This window comes from Melozone crissalis, unplaced genomic scaffold, assembly GCF_028551555.1.
Source record: "Melozone crissalis strain CALT ecotype California unplaced genomic scaffold, PUWL_Pcris_2 ptg000013l_1, whole genome shotgun sequence".
Classification (NCBI taxonomy): Eukaryota; Metazoa; Chordata; class Aves; order Passeriformes; family Passerellidae; genus Melozone; species Melozone crissalis.
Window position 1 is genome coordinate 49,725,947 of NW_026535791.1, and position 14,997 is coordinate 49,740,943.

Consider the following 14,997-nt stretch of genomic DNA (forward strand, 5'->3'; position numbering starts at 1 on the left):
TCTCCTTGGTGCTCAGCATAGGGGTTGGAAAGTTGAGATGATGACTGATCTGACCAGAGAGTATTAAAACAAGTTTGTTATAAGCCTTCATTGCATTGGTTTAATAGTCACTGGTCACAGTGCTGATTTATTTGCCACCAGAGTGGTTGTGCTTGTTCTCAGGGCTGTGTTAAGCAATACCTTACTTGCAGCATTTGTTGCTGTTTTGGTGTCTGTCGCCTTCGGGGCTTGGGTTCTCTTGCACTTCCTCGTATCAGCTTTTGATCTGATAAGAACCGCTGGCTGCGAAACCAGCCCGGGGTGTTCTCGGCATCGCTGTCCCTTCCTATTTTGGGAGCCATCTGCTGGGAACTGTCAATACTTACACCAGCCCCAATCCCCATGACGGGCACTGCTGCTCGAGGGAGGAAACGGATTCAGATTCCAGCAACAGGCTCTGAAGCTACTCAGATTCTGCTAAGGAGCACTGGGGCTACTCACGGTCCAGTTGATTTCACTTGGAGGGGTGTCAGCACACCTGAAACTGACTGCCCCGAGGTGGCAGCACAGCCCCACCATCTGTCATGGATGGATCCAGAGGCAACGGAACAGGGAGAAGGTCTGGAACACCTGCAGTGCAGTGATGATATCATTGTGTGGGGTAATACAGCAGAAGTTTTGAGAAAGGGAAGAAAATAGTCTATCTTGTTCTGAACAACAGTTTTGCCATAAAACAAAATAAAGGTCAAGGGACCTGCACAGGAGATGCAGCTTTAGGGAATACAGTGGTGAGAAGGGTGTTGCCACATCCCAATGGATGTGATCATAAAACAACAGCAATGTCTCCACCAACTAACAAGAAAGAAATAGAAGCTTTCTTAGGTGCTGGAAAATGCACATTCCAAACTGCAGTCTGATTGTCATCTCTCTCAAGTGTTCAGGAAGAATGAATTCAACTGAGGCCCTGAGCAACAAGCCTCTGGACCAATCAAGCAAGAGATATTCATGCTGTAGCCATTGAGCCAGTCTGAACAGGCAAGATGTAAAGAACGTGCTGTACACCACAGACAGGGGAGACAGTCCTACCTGGAGCCTCTGGCAGAAGTACCAGGGGAGACTCAAGACTGATCCTTATGGAGTCACACTGACTCCAGAGGATGGAAAGCCCACTATGCTGTAACTGATGAAGAGCTACTGGCAGCTTATGAAGGTGCTGAAGCAGCTTTGGAAGTGATTGGTTCAGAAGCACAGCTCCTCCTGGAACCCTGGCTACTCCTGCTGCATTGGATGTTCAAAGGAAGGGTCCCCTCTTCACATCATGCAGTGATGGTGGTGCATCATGCATCTGATGGGAGCACAGTGATGATGCAATCACAACTGGTTTCAACATGCAGCAATCCAACAGCATGTGCCATCTTTCCTGCCCTGAAAAATTATTATGAAAGGTGAGGACTGGGGTCATGGATTGAATGAATTCAGTGGACTTTCGTAAGTGTGGCCCATAGACTTAGAGAATGGTGTCTATGTGAATATCCAGCAAAAGATGGAAAAGGTGATGGGGTATTTGGAAGTGTGGGACCTGGCATGACACAAGTGGTATGGAATAAAGGTTGGATACTGTTCTGGTTTCAGCTGGGACAGAGATAATTTTCTTCTTCAGTGCCATGCTGGGATTTTGGATTCAGTGTGATAATAATGATAACACATTGATGTTTTGGCTGTTGCTCAGTGGTGCTTACCCTAAGAGAAGGACTTTGAGTTTCATGCTCTCCAGTGAGGAGCTGCAGCAGAAGCCATGAGGGAGAATGGCCAGGAGCAATGACCCAAACTGGCCAAAGGATATTCCTTTCTCAGAAGTCATGCTCAGTATATAAACTGGAAAGGGATGATTGCTGCTCAGGTCTGGGCTGGGCACTTGTCATCAGGTGCTGAGCAATTGCATAGTCATTGCTTGTCCTTTTTTGTTTTGCTTTTTTTTTTTCTTTCTCTCTCCTACCAGTAGTAGTATCATTAGTTTATTATCATTATTATTATTATATTTTACTTACTTTACACTTTATAATTAATAAAGTGTTCTTATCTCAACCTACAGGTTTTACTTTTCTGTTCCTGATTCTCCTCCTCAGCACACTGGGTGGGAGGGAGTGAGCAGCTGCATGGTCATGTCCTGTTTGGGGTTCAACCATGTCACCAGCCAGAGGAGCAAACAGTTTGTTTTTCTTCCCCAAAAGATCCCTGTGTGTTACTTTGTTTGCCTTCCTGTGCTCTAATGAGATTTCCCCTCCAGTTCTGCTCTAAAAATCTCCTTGCCAGTGCTGCCTTCAGCTTTGACTTATGTTCTCTGAGCAATTCCAACAAAAATGAACTGCCGTTCAATTAAAAATTAATATATATTAATGCAAACATGTACCTCTGCTGTTCATGGGTACTACTAGAATCAGTCTGGGAACAGCTCTGTTTAATGCCGCACATCTCAGTTGGTAATGAGAGATATTAATTTTGCTAAAAGCCTTTTCTTGACTGAGGCCATCATAGCCACAACAGCACCACTAGCAAATCCACAGTCCTTTAAATGTAGCTGGGGACCTCACTGTCCTGCCAGTGGATGGGGAATAAATAAAAATTCACCTCCTTTCAAATGAATGCCCAGAGAAGGCACTTCAGTAGTTAAATGTCTTATTTTGGTAATACAATCTCTAAACACAAGTTTACACAAAGTCTTCAGAATTTCTCATCTATTCCTTCATCCTTAATTAAGGGATTTGATTACCTTTACCTGAATACCCCTGAATTTGAGTTGCTTCATCATACAAGGCAGATCTGGTTCTTGCCACACACATCTAGGGAGGCTGCTAATTCTGGGGACTTGTGTGGAAATAGAGGAGTTCATAGTAACATCTAACATATCACTGAGAAGGGGAATGGGAGTTCCTGTCATTTTGAGTTAGGTGATGTAATGAGTTATGGTACAACTTCCTTGGTTTTGCTCAATGGCAACATCTGTGCAGGATGGAGAAAATGTTTTGCATTCCAGCTAGCAAACTGCTTCTGTATCTGTGAAACAGCCTGTGCCCCAACTTTGGGACAGTGATCTAAGAAACCAATCATTATTAGGTTTTTATATGGAAAACCCCTTAGTACTAAGGTACATTTGGGCTGGAATTGTTTAATTCTTTTGCTCTAACAAGTATAATAGGGATATACTCAAAAAGGCTGGACCTCCTCTTGCTCAGAAAAGTAGGACTACATATTACAGAGGGAGCTGTTATGATGACAAGATCAAGACTAAACAAAAGGCAATCAAGTCTCAGTAAAACACCATGACTGGATCCTGTAATGCACATGGCCAACAGCTCAGCCCAAATCACTCCAGTCAGTATGAAATCCACCTGGCATGGCATGGTGGTGCCTAAAGTCATCAATCACTGCATGCACAAGCATGTTCCTCTTCAGATGCAGCAGGGTGAACGTGGTGTCTTGTTTCTCACCCAGCCATGGCCAGATGCAGGCCTCCAATTTGCTCTGCTAGTACCAGAGGATCCATGGATACATGGCTTTCCTTGGGAAAACCCATCAGTGATGTGCTTTCTTTCAGAAAAGGGTGTGTGGGGAAAAGGGAATCAATCCAATTACCTGGCACTGACTTCGATTTTTTTATCCTCAGCCTGCAGACAGGCTTTAATTCCCTAGTGCCAGGCACATGATTCTAAGTGAGACATGACCACAAAGGTGAAATGGTGTTTTCCTGAGATGGTGCCAGAATAAGCAGGCTGAGGATTTCAATACACAGACCTGGTTTTCTGTTCCAAATCCTAGAACCTCTCTCTGTTTTAATATGATATCCATAAAAAACTTTCAAGACTGTGAGACAAAATAAACCCCAGAGCATGTCTATATAAAGGCATTCAGCAAGAAGTGCTGAAATTTATTCAAATTAATTACAGTAGAGACCTCTGACTTTGAACTTCTAATTCACAACAGCAGTAAAAAAGGAAATGGTGAAATGGGTTGTATTAAAGTGCAATGATGTGGAAAAACCATTGAAATAACACAAATGAGGCTGCAGTGAGAAATGAAACAATAGTCTCATCCAAGCAATGACAGCAATATATAAGTAAATTATGTTACAGATAATTTACAAAATAACTTACATAGATGAAGATAAGCTGAATCTCATGTTGCTATTCCATTGTTAAATATCAGACTAAATATTCCTGGTCAGCACAGTATTATATGGAATAACAAAAAAAAAGATCAGAGGATTTCCATATTGAAAAAAATGCCTGAAGTAAAACCCTGATCAGCATTTATATTGCAGTACTGCAAGAAAACTAAGTATTTATGAATTGTAAAGTGACACATTCAGCAGCATGAAGACTATAAATACATCTTTTACATTGATACATCATATCTACACACATATACATATCTACACAGGCAGATATATACACACAAGCACATACATCTGTGCAAACATTTATGTGTGTGTATATACATGCTTCAAATTGTGCTGACCATGGCCAGCTGCATTTTGATTGCCTCTGGGGTAGGGTTGCTTCTGCATCATTCCTAGGAGTGTTTGTCATTTAATCTGAAGCCTCTAAAACATAAAATTCTGGCATAAAGAGAGAATTCAGGGCTCAGCCATCAGTGAGTCTGATGGTTAAATGCAGTTCCCACTGACATAATCTGCTGTGCTTAGTGCTCCTGAAAAGTTATGCTCTTCATGTCCCCATTATTTTTAAATAATTTGGTGCATGAATCAGTTAAAAACCTGTTTTCATATAAGCAAAACTATTTGAGAAATGGACAGGAATGAATACAGTATTCCATATATGCACTTAGTTTTGTACTGTTTGTAAGGATGGTGTGCAAAGAATGTCTGACAAAGTGAAAATTTATATTAGCTTGCATCATACCCTGAAAAATGGCAAATTTAGCATCACTCTTCCTTTAAAAAATTTTAAAATACTCATCTGTAACATAAATCTGACTCTTATTTTTTTCCCTCCTGTGCTACAGTTTTATAGAAAAATTATATAATTGGGGGGTTTTTATCTTTCAATATATCTGGAACAAACACCGTGGACTAAAAATATTTTGGATTTCCAGCCCTCATAGGTTTGTTTGAAGGAAGGCTCTTGACCCATAGTGCAGTTACTATAGTTTCCTCTGCCTGTAACTGCATGTTGTGAGACCTGAAAGTAACCATGCAATTACTATTTATTAAAAACTAATTTAGTGAATAAGAACATTTGTGTTTCATTGTGCACCTATATAAGGAAAAGTATACTACTAAATTGCCAAGGCTATGTAAACAGTGATCTTGGTAAAGAATTTGGTTGTGAGGCCAAACAAAAAAAGGGCTATTCTATTGCACATGTCACTAAAATGTTGGAAGGGAAAAAGTAATAGTGTCTCTTGATGTTGTTGTGGCCAGTGAATTGGTCATGTCTGCATCCCAGCCTCTAGGGAGCAGAAGAACATCCTGAAAATCCAAGAGGAAAGGGTGGACCAAACCTCCTTCCTGGTTGCCATGGGAGTCCCATTCACTGCATTGACCGAGGTATGTCCTTGGAGAGAGGGTTTCTTGGGGAGAAGAAATCGTAAACTTGGATTTATTTTCCTCATACCTATCCTGTACAGTGATTGCTATGTTATTTGTTTACAATGAGCATTTAGCATTGAACACATTTTGTTTGCTCACATTCAGATTCTGGCTGTTACATAAAGATACAGTTCTGCAGAAACCTGATAGTGTGTCAAGGAGAAAATGCTCTTGATGCTAACAGATCTTCAGAGCACAAACCTCTACAAAATCCTATTTCAAATCATTAAACTTTTATTTACAACTTCACATTCCATGCACTTTTCATTGGGATCCTCTGGGAGAACCTGTAAAATTCACCACTAAAAATACTCAGAGCTGGCAACACAGTTCTGGTGGCTCTCCAATGAAGTCCAATGTCCAGAACTCTGCAGTAAATTACACTCTCCAGATTTACCTTCCAGGGAGGTGGGATGAACATGTCATATTAGCCCTTAATGTCAGAGAAGCTGGTGCTACTGACATTGCAGCTATCACTGCAACTTGATGATGTGCTCAAATTGCTGGAGGCAGTGCCTGATTCTGGGAAAAGAAAGGGAGAGAAAAAAACACACAAGAAAATATTGGTGGTTGTTTTTCATTACTTTCTTTGATAATAGGAATCTTCAAAGAGACAATCATCTCAGTTAAAATACATAGCCTACCAGAGCTGCTTAAAGATTGAGCTGATTTTGAGTTGCCTATGAGCATCAGCAGATTGCTTGCTGGAATCCAACCTTCTCTACCACTGCTCAGGTTCTTTACAAACCTAAAAAAAATATAAAAAAATTAGAAGTCAGACTTGTTCATTTGATGCCTTTGGAAGTTTTGCCCTAAACATCTGCCTTCTAAACACAGTTCTGCGTATAAAAATTTCCAAACACAGATCTGCATACCAAAGTCCATCCTCTCCTTCACGAATCAGTTGAACTAGATCTCCACTTTTCACTGTAAATTCTTCAGAAACTCCTTTGTCATAATCAGTCACAACTGTATATTTACCAGGAGTCTAAAAGCACACAAGAGGAAAGAAAACAAATTATTTTTGTTGAGTACTTTAAGGTACGTTGCAGCTTTTGTTATGTAATTACAATACTTTTCCTTTCTTCCCCATGTACCTACATGCTGAAGATGGTGAAAATATACATACTGGGGCATTAAAATTCTGCTGATTGGTTACATTAATTTTCATATCCTGAAAAACATTCAGTGAAATGTTCCCACTACAACAATTAAGTCATATGGCTACAGAAAATAAAACTAAAAGAAGCAGAAAACCTGGCAAATCCACACCACGGCATCTGTGTGGAAGTCTATTGGCGTGGTCACTGAACCTGTCATCACTTGATTGCTGCATCATGGCACAGGCAGCCACGACTCGCTGGGCTGCAGGTGTGCAAAGGCACAGAGGGACCTCCCCCAGGTACAAACACCAGGCTGGTTTAAGAGGGGTTCTCTCCATGCCCTGGGAATATTGCCCAGCTGAGCATTTCAAGGCTGACACTTTCCCTCCTGCAGCTTCAAAGGCACTGCTGTATCCCCCCCACACTGTGCTGGCAGCACTTGCTCAGCTCCATAGGAAAGCATTCCCGGTTACCAGCTTGATCTCGCCTGCCCCTCCGGCTCCTTCTTCCTCCGCATCCGATGAATTCAGCGCCTCTTCGGCACTAGACCAGCCGTCATTTTCTTCGGATGCATCAAGAGAATGGGATGGCTTGGCCCAGCCTTGGGGAAGGAACAGCCAACAGTTAACTAAGCCACTGACTGGGAGAAACGTTCTCCCCACTGAAAAGCTCAACATGAACAGGAGAAAAACTGACACAGGGAGGTTATTACAGTCACAGGGTGAAATTCATTGCTGGCGAAAGCTGCCTGCTTCCATCCGAGTAAGCAGAGTTGTGGAAATGCATTGGCAGTGAATTTAGCCCTTTGGATTTATGTAAAGGGAAATTAATGGAGAGAATGCAAATTACCAACTGAAAAGCAAATATATAAAAATATTTGTATAATAAATATATGTTATACAAAGATAAATGAGGGATAGATAATATTTTTTTCTTTGGAGGAAGCAGAAGACAGGAACATACACTTTTTGGGAAGAGGTTGAACAAAGAGGGTGGTCACCCAAAGCAACCTAACCAGCTTGCTGGAATAAGGGATAGATAAGCATTGTCTCCTTCACACTGTCAAAAAATTCCACACAAGTTACAAGCACTCTTTACCTCACCTGACAAGGCAGCCCAATATTTAAGAGTGTTCAGGGTGACACAAAAAAAAGTGCTCTGAACTATCTTGGTGTTACACCAAGATACAAACACCACAACAACATTCTCATGCCTGTCATTTACTGCTTTTTCTCTCTGATGGTGAAACATTTAATTTATTCATAAAGCTGAATCATATCCAGAGTGAACAAAATCCACTTCCAAATTAGGTACATTAGGTTTTATTAGTGGGATGTTTTACACCAAGTTCAGCAGCTGCTAATAAATGTGTTGAGCTTATAATGAAAAAAAGTCATAATAAAAGAGACAAGTATTTGTAAGCAAGATTTTGTTTCAAGCCAAATAGTAACAACAGTGAAATTCAATGAAAAGAATGAAAGGAAGAACAAACCCTCCATTTTATGTAACTATTAGTTGAATTAAGAAAGCACCAGCATTTTTGCTTTGCACTGCTCTTGAGACATTTGACACATAGCTGGTCATGCCAGTGCATTAGGAAAAACCTGAGCAGCATCAGAATAAAGCCAAAGAAATCATAGAAAGGAATCACACCCAGAGCACACCAAACAGAGTAGGACTTTTACCTTTCCTATGCTGCTGAGTGACCTGCACAAGATTGGAAGTACTGACCCATTTGGCCCTGTTGAGGGTTAAGAATGAACTTCTTTCTGTGAAGAAACTGAGTAATAAATTTCTGCTGTATTCCATGAAAATTTCCTTGGAATCTTACATCTTGTAGTTGGCTTGTTGGACACAGCTGAAACCATTTGTGTTATTTCTAAGTTAGGAGCAATGCAACAAAAGAAAACTTGGTTTCTCCTAATTGTTCCAAGCTCTCATTAGAAACAGTACCAATGGGTTGCACAAAAAAAAAAGAAAGTAAAATCACTCTAAGTGCCTGTAACCCCATACTCACTGGGTGACAGCTGGGTGTACAGTTCTTGTTCCTCAGCCTCTTTCTTTTCTTATATTGTGCTGATGTGCTCAGAGCAGACTGGCCTGATCCTGCCATACCCAGGATACTCCTCCTGATACAAGCTGGCTCTCTACAATTAACAAGTCTCTATAAAAGCCCATCTCCTGCAGGGAAGGGAGGTGGTCACTATGGTAGAATTCACATTAGCAAACTATGGGACCAAAATTATGCATGTACATTCCATCTGTGTGTGTGTGTTCTCCAGGATGGGACTACATCAGAGCTCCCTATAAAGGCAGGGAAGGTAGGAAAAGGGTAGACACTCCTGAGAAATGACAAAGTTATTCAGAAATTATTTTAGATATAACAATGCCAGGGAAACCAAGAATTCATTAACTGCTTCTCTTCAGAAATAATCTAACAGGTTTCTTCAAAGAGCTATGATCAGCCTACAACATGTAATTCTGACACTAATTCATATTCCTTGAGCTCAGCATAAATCAGAGCAATACAGCAGTGAAAGGAAATGAATGGGGGGCCATGGACTCTGTCTGTGGCCATCACCTGTTGCAGTTTCATCCCAAAATGCCTGTGTCAGCTCCCTGCTTATCCCTCTTTGAGAGGAAGGAGAAGAGACAAAGTGCCAGAAAAGAGATTGGAACGTGCAAGACAGAAGGAGGAGTTGATAGATGTTTTAAATTGATTAACTAGGTTTAGTGGTTTCATAAAGTAAGATGCTTCTTACTCTAGATGGGACAGAACACCAATCAGATAAGCCTGTTCCAAGGACACAGTAATTTTACTGTAAATCAGTAATGACCTAGGACTCTCTTCCTTAGAAAATTCCAGCACCTGAGGAAAAGGCCTTAATGCACAATTTTCTCTCAGACATTTTTGGGCCCTCAGGATTTCCATGGTACCTGGAGATCTCTGAGTTTTGCCTACTACCTGCAGAAGAATAACCTTGTAACTCTCATATGCACCCTTGTGGTGTTTCTGCAGGTGTCTAGCCCAGGAATACATTGCCTGCTGCTCAGCAAGGTGAATGGTGTTGCAGTTTCCCCAGCACAGCAGCTGAGCTTGCACCATTTCCACAGACAAGACAAAGACTTCAGAAACCTGGAGGGGAGGCTGATGATAGGGATGGAAACATCTTCACATTTAGACTAACATTTTCTAAAGGACAGAGTGGTGGAAAGAGTCAGGAGGAGAGGGACTGCTCTCCTTGTACTCTCTACCACTCTAGTTCATTAACCCTAGGGATTTGTACTCAAACTTTCACCATCAGCCCTGCTGGTTAGAAAGGGGTTGTTTATTGAAGCACTTTCCTATTCTCAGCTTAGCTGTGAGTTGGGACGATGGGAGGCAAATTGCTGCAAGGGGGTCAGTTAAGTCATCTGAGGTTCACAGGGTGGTAAAAGTTGCCACCTATCACCCAAAGAAAGATGCAACAGGGCTGTGTCTGCAGTAAGAAATGCAGATCTAAAATAGAAATTCAGTGATATGAGGTTTGGAATTTTTTTTTCTTTTTTCAAGTTAAATCCTCTCCACAAGGGCCCCAGTGACAGAGGGATTCTAATGCTAGGAAAACCATGGTGGCAGAGTAGCTGGACAGCCCTGTAATTCCATTAAACACATGGATTCTGGCTCTTCCTTCAGCAACAGATCTCTTTCCCCCTGTCTTCTAAAAACTAGTTACCCATATGCTACTTTATTTAAACCAGGTAAAACTCCAACCAGTTGTGCTATCAAAACCAGTATATATAGATCCATTTGGAAAAACATAGCTGATGTCAATAGTCCTGCACACAGCAGCATCACACAGGTATTCTCAGCACTCTGATGTAACACATTACACGAGGGATGTGTGGGTACTTGTGGAGTACAAGTGGCATCACTGTACCTCTTGAACCAAAAGGAGTTGGGTCACTCACTACTTCGTGCCGTTTGGCTTTTTTGTCAGGACTGGTAGGAGAAGCTGCAGGAGGATGAATAGGTAAAAAACACAGAAAAGAGATATTGAAGAACTGGAAAAAAGAGAATAGGTGGATTGCATGCTAAATACCTTTGAGTTTACACTGGAAAACAAGTGGATTTCTGTAATAATTTTTTTAGCTGTCACTGGTGCATGGCAGCAGAAGTAATTAACTATTTACAACTAGATATTTGAAGATAAATAGAGAAATTTATTTTACAATAATAGATGGAAATATATGTAAACTTTCCTAAATTGACTAGGCATCAACTGAATACAATTAACTTCAATTTCAGACAAATTACCAATTTAAGCAATCATTTTTGTGTAAATCTAGTGCTACAGCAATACCTGGTCCTGTAAGAAGGATCATTGGCAATGTCTGGCTTTTAGCAGAAGGAGATGGAGTTTCTGTCAAGGCAAGCATGGGACATTAGTGCTTACCTCAATAGCATTAGATAAACAACCCTAGAGTCTCTCCAGAAGGAACTCAAAGGTAATTGGGTTTTAAACAGGCATTCTGACAGGGAAAAAAATACCATGCTCAAGTGCCATCATCTTAATGCATTTCAGACTGTTCAAAGACAGCTCTTCAAAGCAAGAAGTGACTGTACCAGTGAGATTACTTGGCAGGAGGAAGCAAGAAAAGTCTCAAACACTTTTTGCCTGTTCTAGGGAAAAAGAGGCAAAGACCATTTCTGGAAGAAGAGGGAAATTCTTACTTTTATTTCTATCCAGCAAAACAACATTGTCAGACATATTCTGCTGTAGTTATTTATGCTTTGAGAATTTTGTTAGCAAGGATGCCAATAAAAAATCCTCTATAAAACCTTCACAGAATCACCTTGATTCCTTTTTGCCAAGTACAAGTGCATTTGGGGCAGATCCACTGAAGCTAGGAGCAGGCCAGGTGTCTGGTCAGAAGACAACTTCCTTCCTCTAGTTTTTCTACACAAATGGGGCACTATAAACTCCACCCTTGGCCTTGACAGTGAGATTGGAGGCACTGGAAATCACACTCCTTCTCTTGCCTCTCCACAGACCCACTTCTCCTGGCTGCATCTCCCCTCCCACTCTGGAGCTGGCTTCCCTTGAAATATCCCTGTCAGAGGCACCGACTAAGGAACCTAGCTTGACCTTGGAAGAACAAGCTAGTGTGCACACTGAAAACCTATCACACTACACACACACACAAGGTGATGCTTCAATTACAGCCTTACACAGAAAACACTCTAGCCTTATTTTTAAGTTACCTTTCTGACTTTTGAGGTTAGTAAAGCCCTGCAGTGTAAAGCGCTTTTTTGACAGAACAGAGCATTCTGAGGTAGAGCTAGTGTTGTCTACAAAGGAAGAGAGAGACACAGAAAGAAAAGGGAGAAGGCCATGAAAAGATCAAGGCAAAAAGTCATTTGCAGCTATGCCAGGGAATCTGCATGTTAGAATGAGAAGGGACAACTGAAAGTCCAAGTACATCACAAGTGTCCAGTTGTTCTTGCTGTGCAAGGACTTGTACTACCAATGATTCAATAAATAATTTCCATGATGGGAAAAAAATTAGGGAGAAAAAACAGAATAGAAGAAAAAAACTCCCTCTTATGTCAAGTAATGCCAAGAAATTTTTTCAGAGAAAGAGAACCCTGAGAAGTTGGGCAGCTTTAAGAGAAGACCTACTGCAGACTTCAGCCTTGGAACAAAGAGTTCCCACCTGCCTTTGGCCACACCACACACTGGAGTGCAGAAATCAATCCCAAGCTAAGGGCAGATGGGACCAGCAGCACTTTGTGGGGGGGCTGCCCTAGGGCTGAAAACAGCAAAGCCCTGCTGGTTCAGGAGTCCTGCCGGCTCCCCTGCATTACCGTGGCTACTCTGCTGGTGGATCTGCCTGTGTGTCTGCAGTGCAGGCATGCTCCTTGCAATTAGAGACCACAACATGTATGGGCAAACTCACCTTTGCCTTTCTCAGGGTACTTTGGTGCTACTGTAGTGCCACAACCTTCTAGACTTGTGAGATCAGCTTTTTTCTCCTCCGTTTTTTTGGTGTTTCTGATGTGGTTTCGTGAAGGACTGTTTATTAGAAGAGAATGAAGACAATCAATCCAATCACAGGCTTTTATGTAGAGATATATAGGCTGAAAACCATTTATTTGTTCCTTCTCAGACTGTAGCTTCCAGGACTGAAAAAGTCATTGGTGACTGTGCATTTAAAGACCATGGGAACATATGAGTGAGAAACACCTCTCCTGACTAACTGCAATCACAGGTACCATGGCAGTGGGAGTTACTGGAAGGAAGGCTCAGGACAACTTCCACTCACTTGCAGCTAACAGGCTCCTCCTCAATGTACTAGGAATAAAAGAAGAAAGATAAAGGAATAAACTCTGCCTCTCAGAAGCTCTTAATACAGGAACAAATGAGGGACCTTGCAGTGGATTCCCATCACAACTGTATCTGGGAATGGGATAGAGGAAGATGCTCCACAAATCCAATGTATCTGGGAAACTCTCCCTGACCAAAAAGGAGAAGCATAAGAGATGCAGGGCAGAGAGTTACCAATATATATTTGAGCACACACCATATGGACATGAGCACATGGGCTTGTGCATAGGTACATACACACACATGTGAAAAACCAGACTGAGAAGCAGAGGAGTAAAAAGAGGTGTCAGGCAAGGGCAGAACAACAGATGGGAACAGAAGAACATATAGGTTGATGTGGTGAAGGATAGAGAAAAAAAGAAAAAAGTTCACCCACAAACTGGGACACTGGAGAAATTACACATTACTTCAGTTAAAAAAAAAATTGGAGTAAAAGAACAAGAGACAGAGAAAATATACTGCTGTGAAAAAGACAGAAAAGAACGTAACATGACATTGGAAAAGGAAGAAAAAGTAAAGGAAAAGAACAGTGAAGGAAGAAAAAAGCTTTTCCATAAAACTCTCTTATCTAGACCATTATGTATATAATCAGCTGCTCAACAAGCAGACACATAAAACCACCAGGATTTTGGCTTGTGCAGAAAATTACATTTCTGTGGCATTCTTTATCAACTGGCAAAACACATGCCACTGCTGCTCAGTTTAACAGTTCTGGAGATGTATAAACTCCAGGTTTTACAGCTTTATAGTAGGAAGAAAACTAAACCAAAGCCTTAAAACACAAATACCAGTATTAAGGGGTAGGAGCAAAAAATCAGTAGAGCTGAAAATCAGATGTATTAGTATATTCACAATATCATGTGACAACTTTCTTACCTTGCACAAGATGATGCTGGTAGTGGTAGAGGTAAGCTCTGTGTTTGTTCTAGTGTCCTGTGCTGACTAGCTTCTGAAATGGAGGAAAGAAAAAGAACTATTAAAATTGATTTGTGTCCTACAGCAGGAAGACCTACAGGGCAGGATCTGAAGACCAAAGAGAAAACAGATTAAAAAAGATTGACAAATAAAAAAGAGAATCTCCAAAGTATTTTACCTCTGCATGCCTGCAGTTGACTTGTTAGCACTTTTCTTATTTCATTTACCCAAGTAGCTTTAACTTCAGGGGTTGGTGCCTACCCAAAAATAAATACAATCAGCCATCAAGCAGAGAATAGTTATTACACAAATAGTTACATTCCAAAGCATAGCCTCAGAGGAATCGTTCAAGAAGGACAGACAAAGCTCCCTCTCCAGTGCTTCTGTGACCAGAAACTGGAACAGACTGAGGCTGTGCTGCAGTCAAACCCCATCTCCCAAGACATCCACTACTCCAGTGACAGCCATAGTAATGGTGTATACAATTTCCTCTATGGACATTGTAAGATGGGATTATTTTTTCCCCTAGAAGTCTCTTCTCTTGAAATATGATTTAGGTTTTCTTTTTTTTTTTTTTTTTTTTTTAATGTAGGGCCATATTATTTACCTGTACAATGTAAACTTCTTCCCGTGCATTATACCAGATTTCAAATTTTTTTGCATCACCTTTGACATTTTCTGTTATTCCAACTGCAGCCATCTGGAAGCAAAGAGAACAGAAGCTGACCTACTGCATTGCAATTATGTTAAAAACAGAAGAGGGAAGCTACTGGTATTCTGTGGTACCTTATTTCTGAAAAAGAAAACCCCATCTGGCTTCTTGCACAAGGAAAAGAATAGCTAACACTTTGTGATCTGTGTATTGGAGACAAGAGATTTAGTGCTTTGTATCAGCCTGGCTACCTTGGAGGGAAGAAGGGTTTAGGTACATTAGATTGAGACTGACTTGTGAAATGTTACTTTTAAAATCCAGACCAACAAACCCTTCATGATTTTTACATTACCTTTCCCTACGTTTTCTGTG

At 41.1% G+C, this 14,997-nt stretch overlaps 1 protein-coding gene across 10 annotated transcripts in view; it reads right to left on the bottom strand.

Moving 5' to 3' along the window:
- Nucleotides 1–4,436: 4,436 nt before the first annotated feature.
- MCF2L (MCF.2 cell line derived transforming sequence like) overlaps nucleotides 4,437–14,997 on the bottom strand; it is a 156,433-nt gene continuing 145,872 nt past the window's right edge. For 6 of the 10 annotated variants that reach the window (XM_054271487.1, XM_054271489.1, XM_054271492.1 and 3 more), the window contains 11 exons: nucleotides 14,581–14,673; nucleotides 14,152–14,230; nucleotides 13,935–14,007; nucleotides 12,631–12,746; nucleotides 11,936–12,022; nucleotides 11,034–11,093; nucleotides 10,611–10,685; nucleotides 7,164–7,291; nucleotides 6,463–6,575; nucleotides 6,232–6,335; nucleotides 4,437–6,109 (listed from right to left, as the gene is read on the bottom strand). In XM_054271487.1, the coding sequence (XP_054127462.1) occupies nucleotides 6,015–6,109; nucleotides 6,232–6,335; nucleotides 6,463–6,575; nucleotides 7,164–7,291; nucleotides 10,611–10,685; nucleotides 11,034–11,093; nucleotides 11,936–12,022; nucleotides 12,631–12,746; nucleotides 13,935–14,007; nucleotides 14,152–14,230; nucleotides 14,581–14,673 (1,023 nt within the window). In that variant the 3' untranslated portion in view covers nucleotides 4,437–6,014. The remainder of the gene's footprint in view (nucleotides 6,110–6,231; nucleotides 6,336–6,462; nucleotides 6,576–7,163; nucleotides 7,292–10,610; nucleotides 10,686–11,033; nucleotides 11,094–11,935; nucleotides 12,023–12,630; nucleotides 12,747–13,934; nucleotides 14,008–14,151; nucleotides 14,231–14,580; nucleotides 14,674–14,997) is intronic. The other 4 variants (XM_054271495.1, XM_054271496.1, XM_054271488.1 and 1 more) reach the window with 3 other exon arrangements.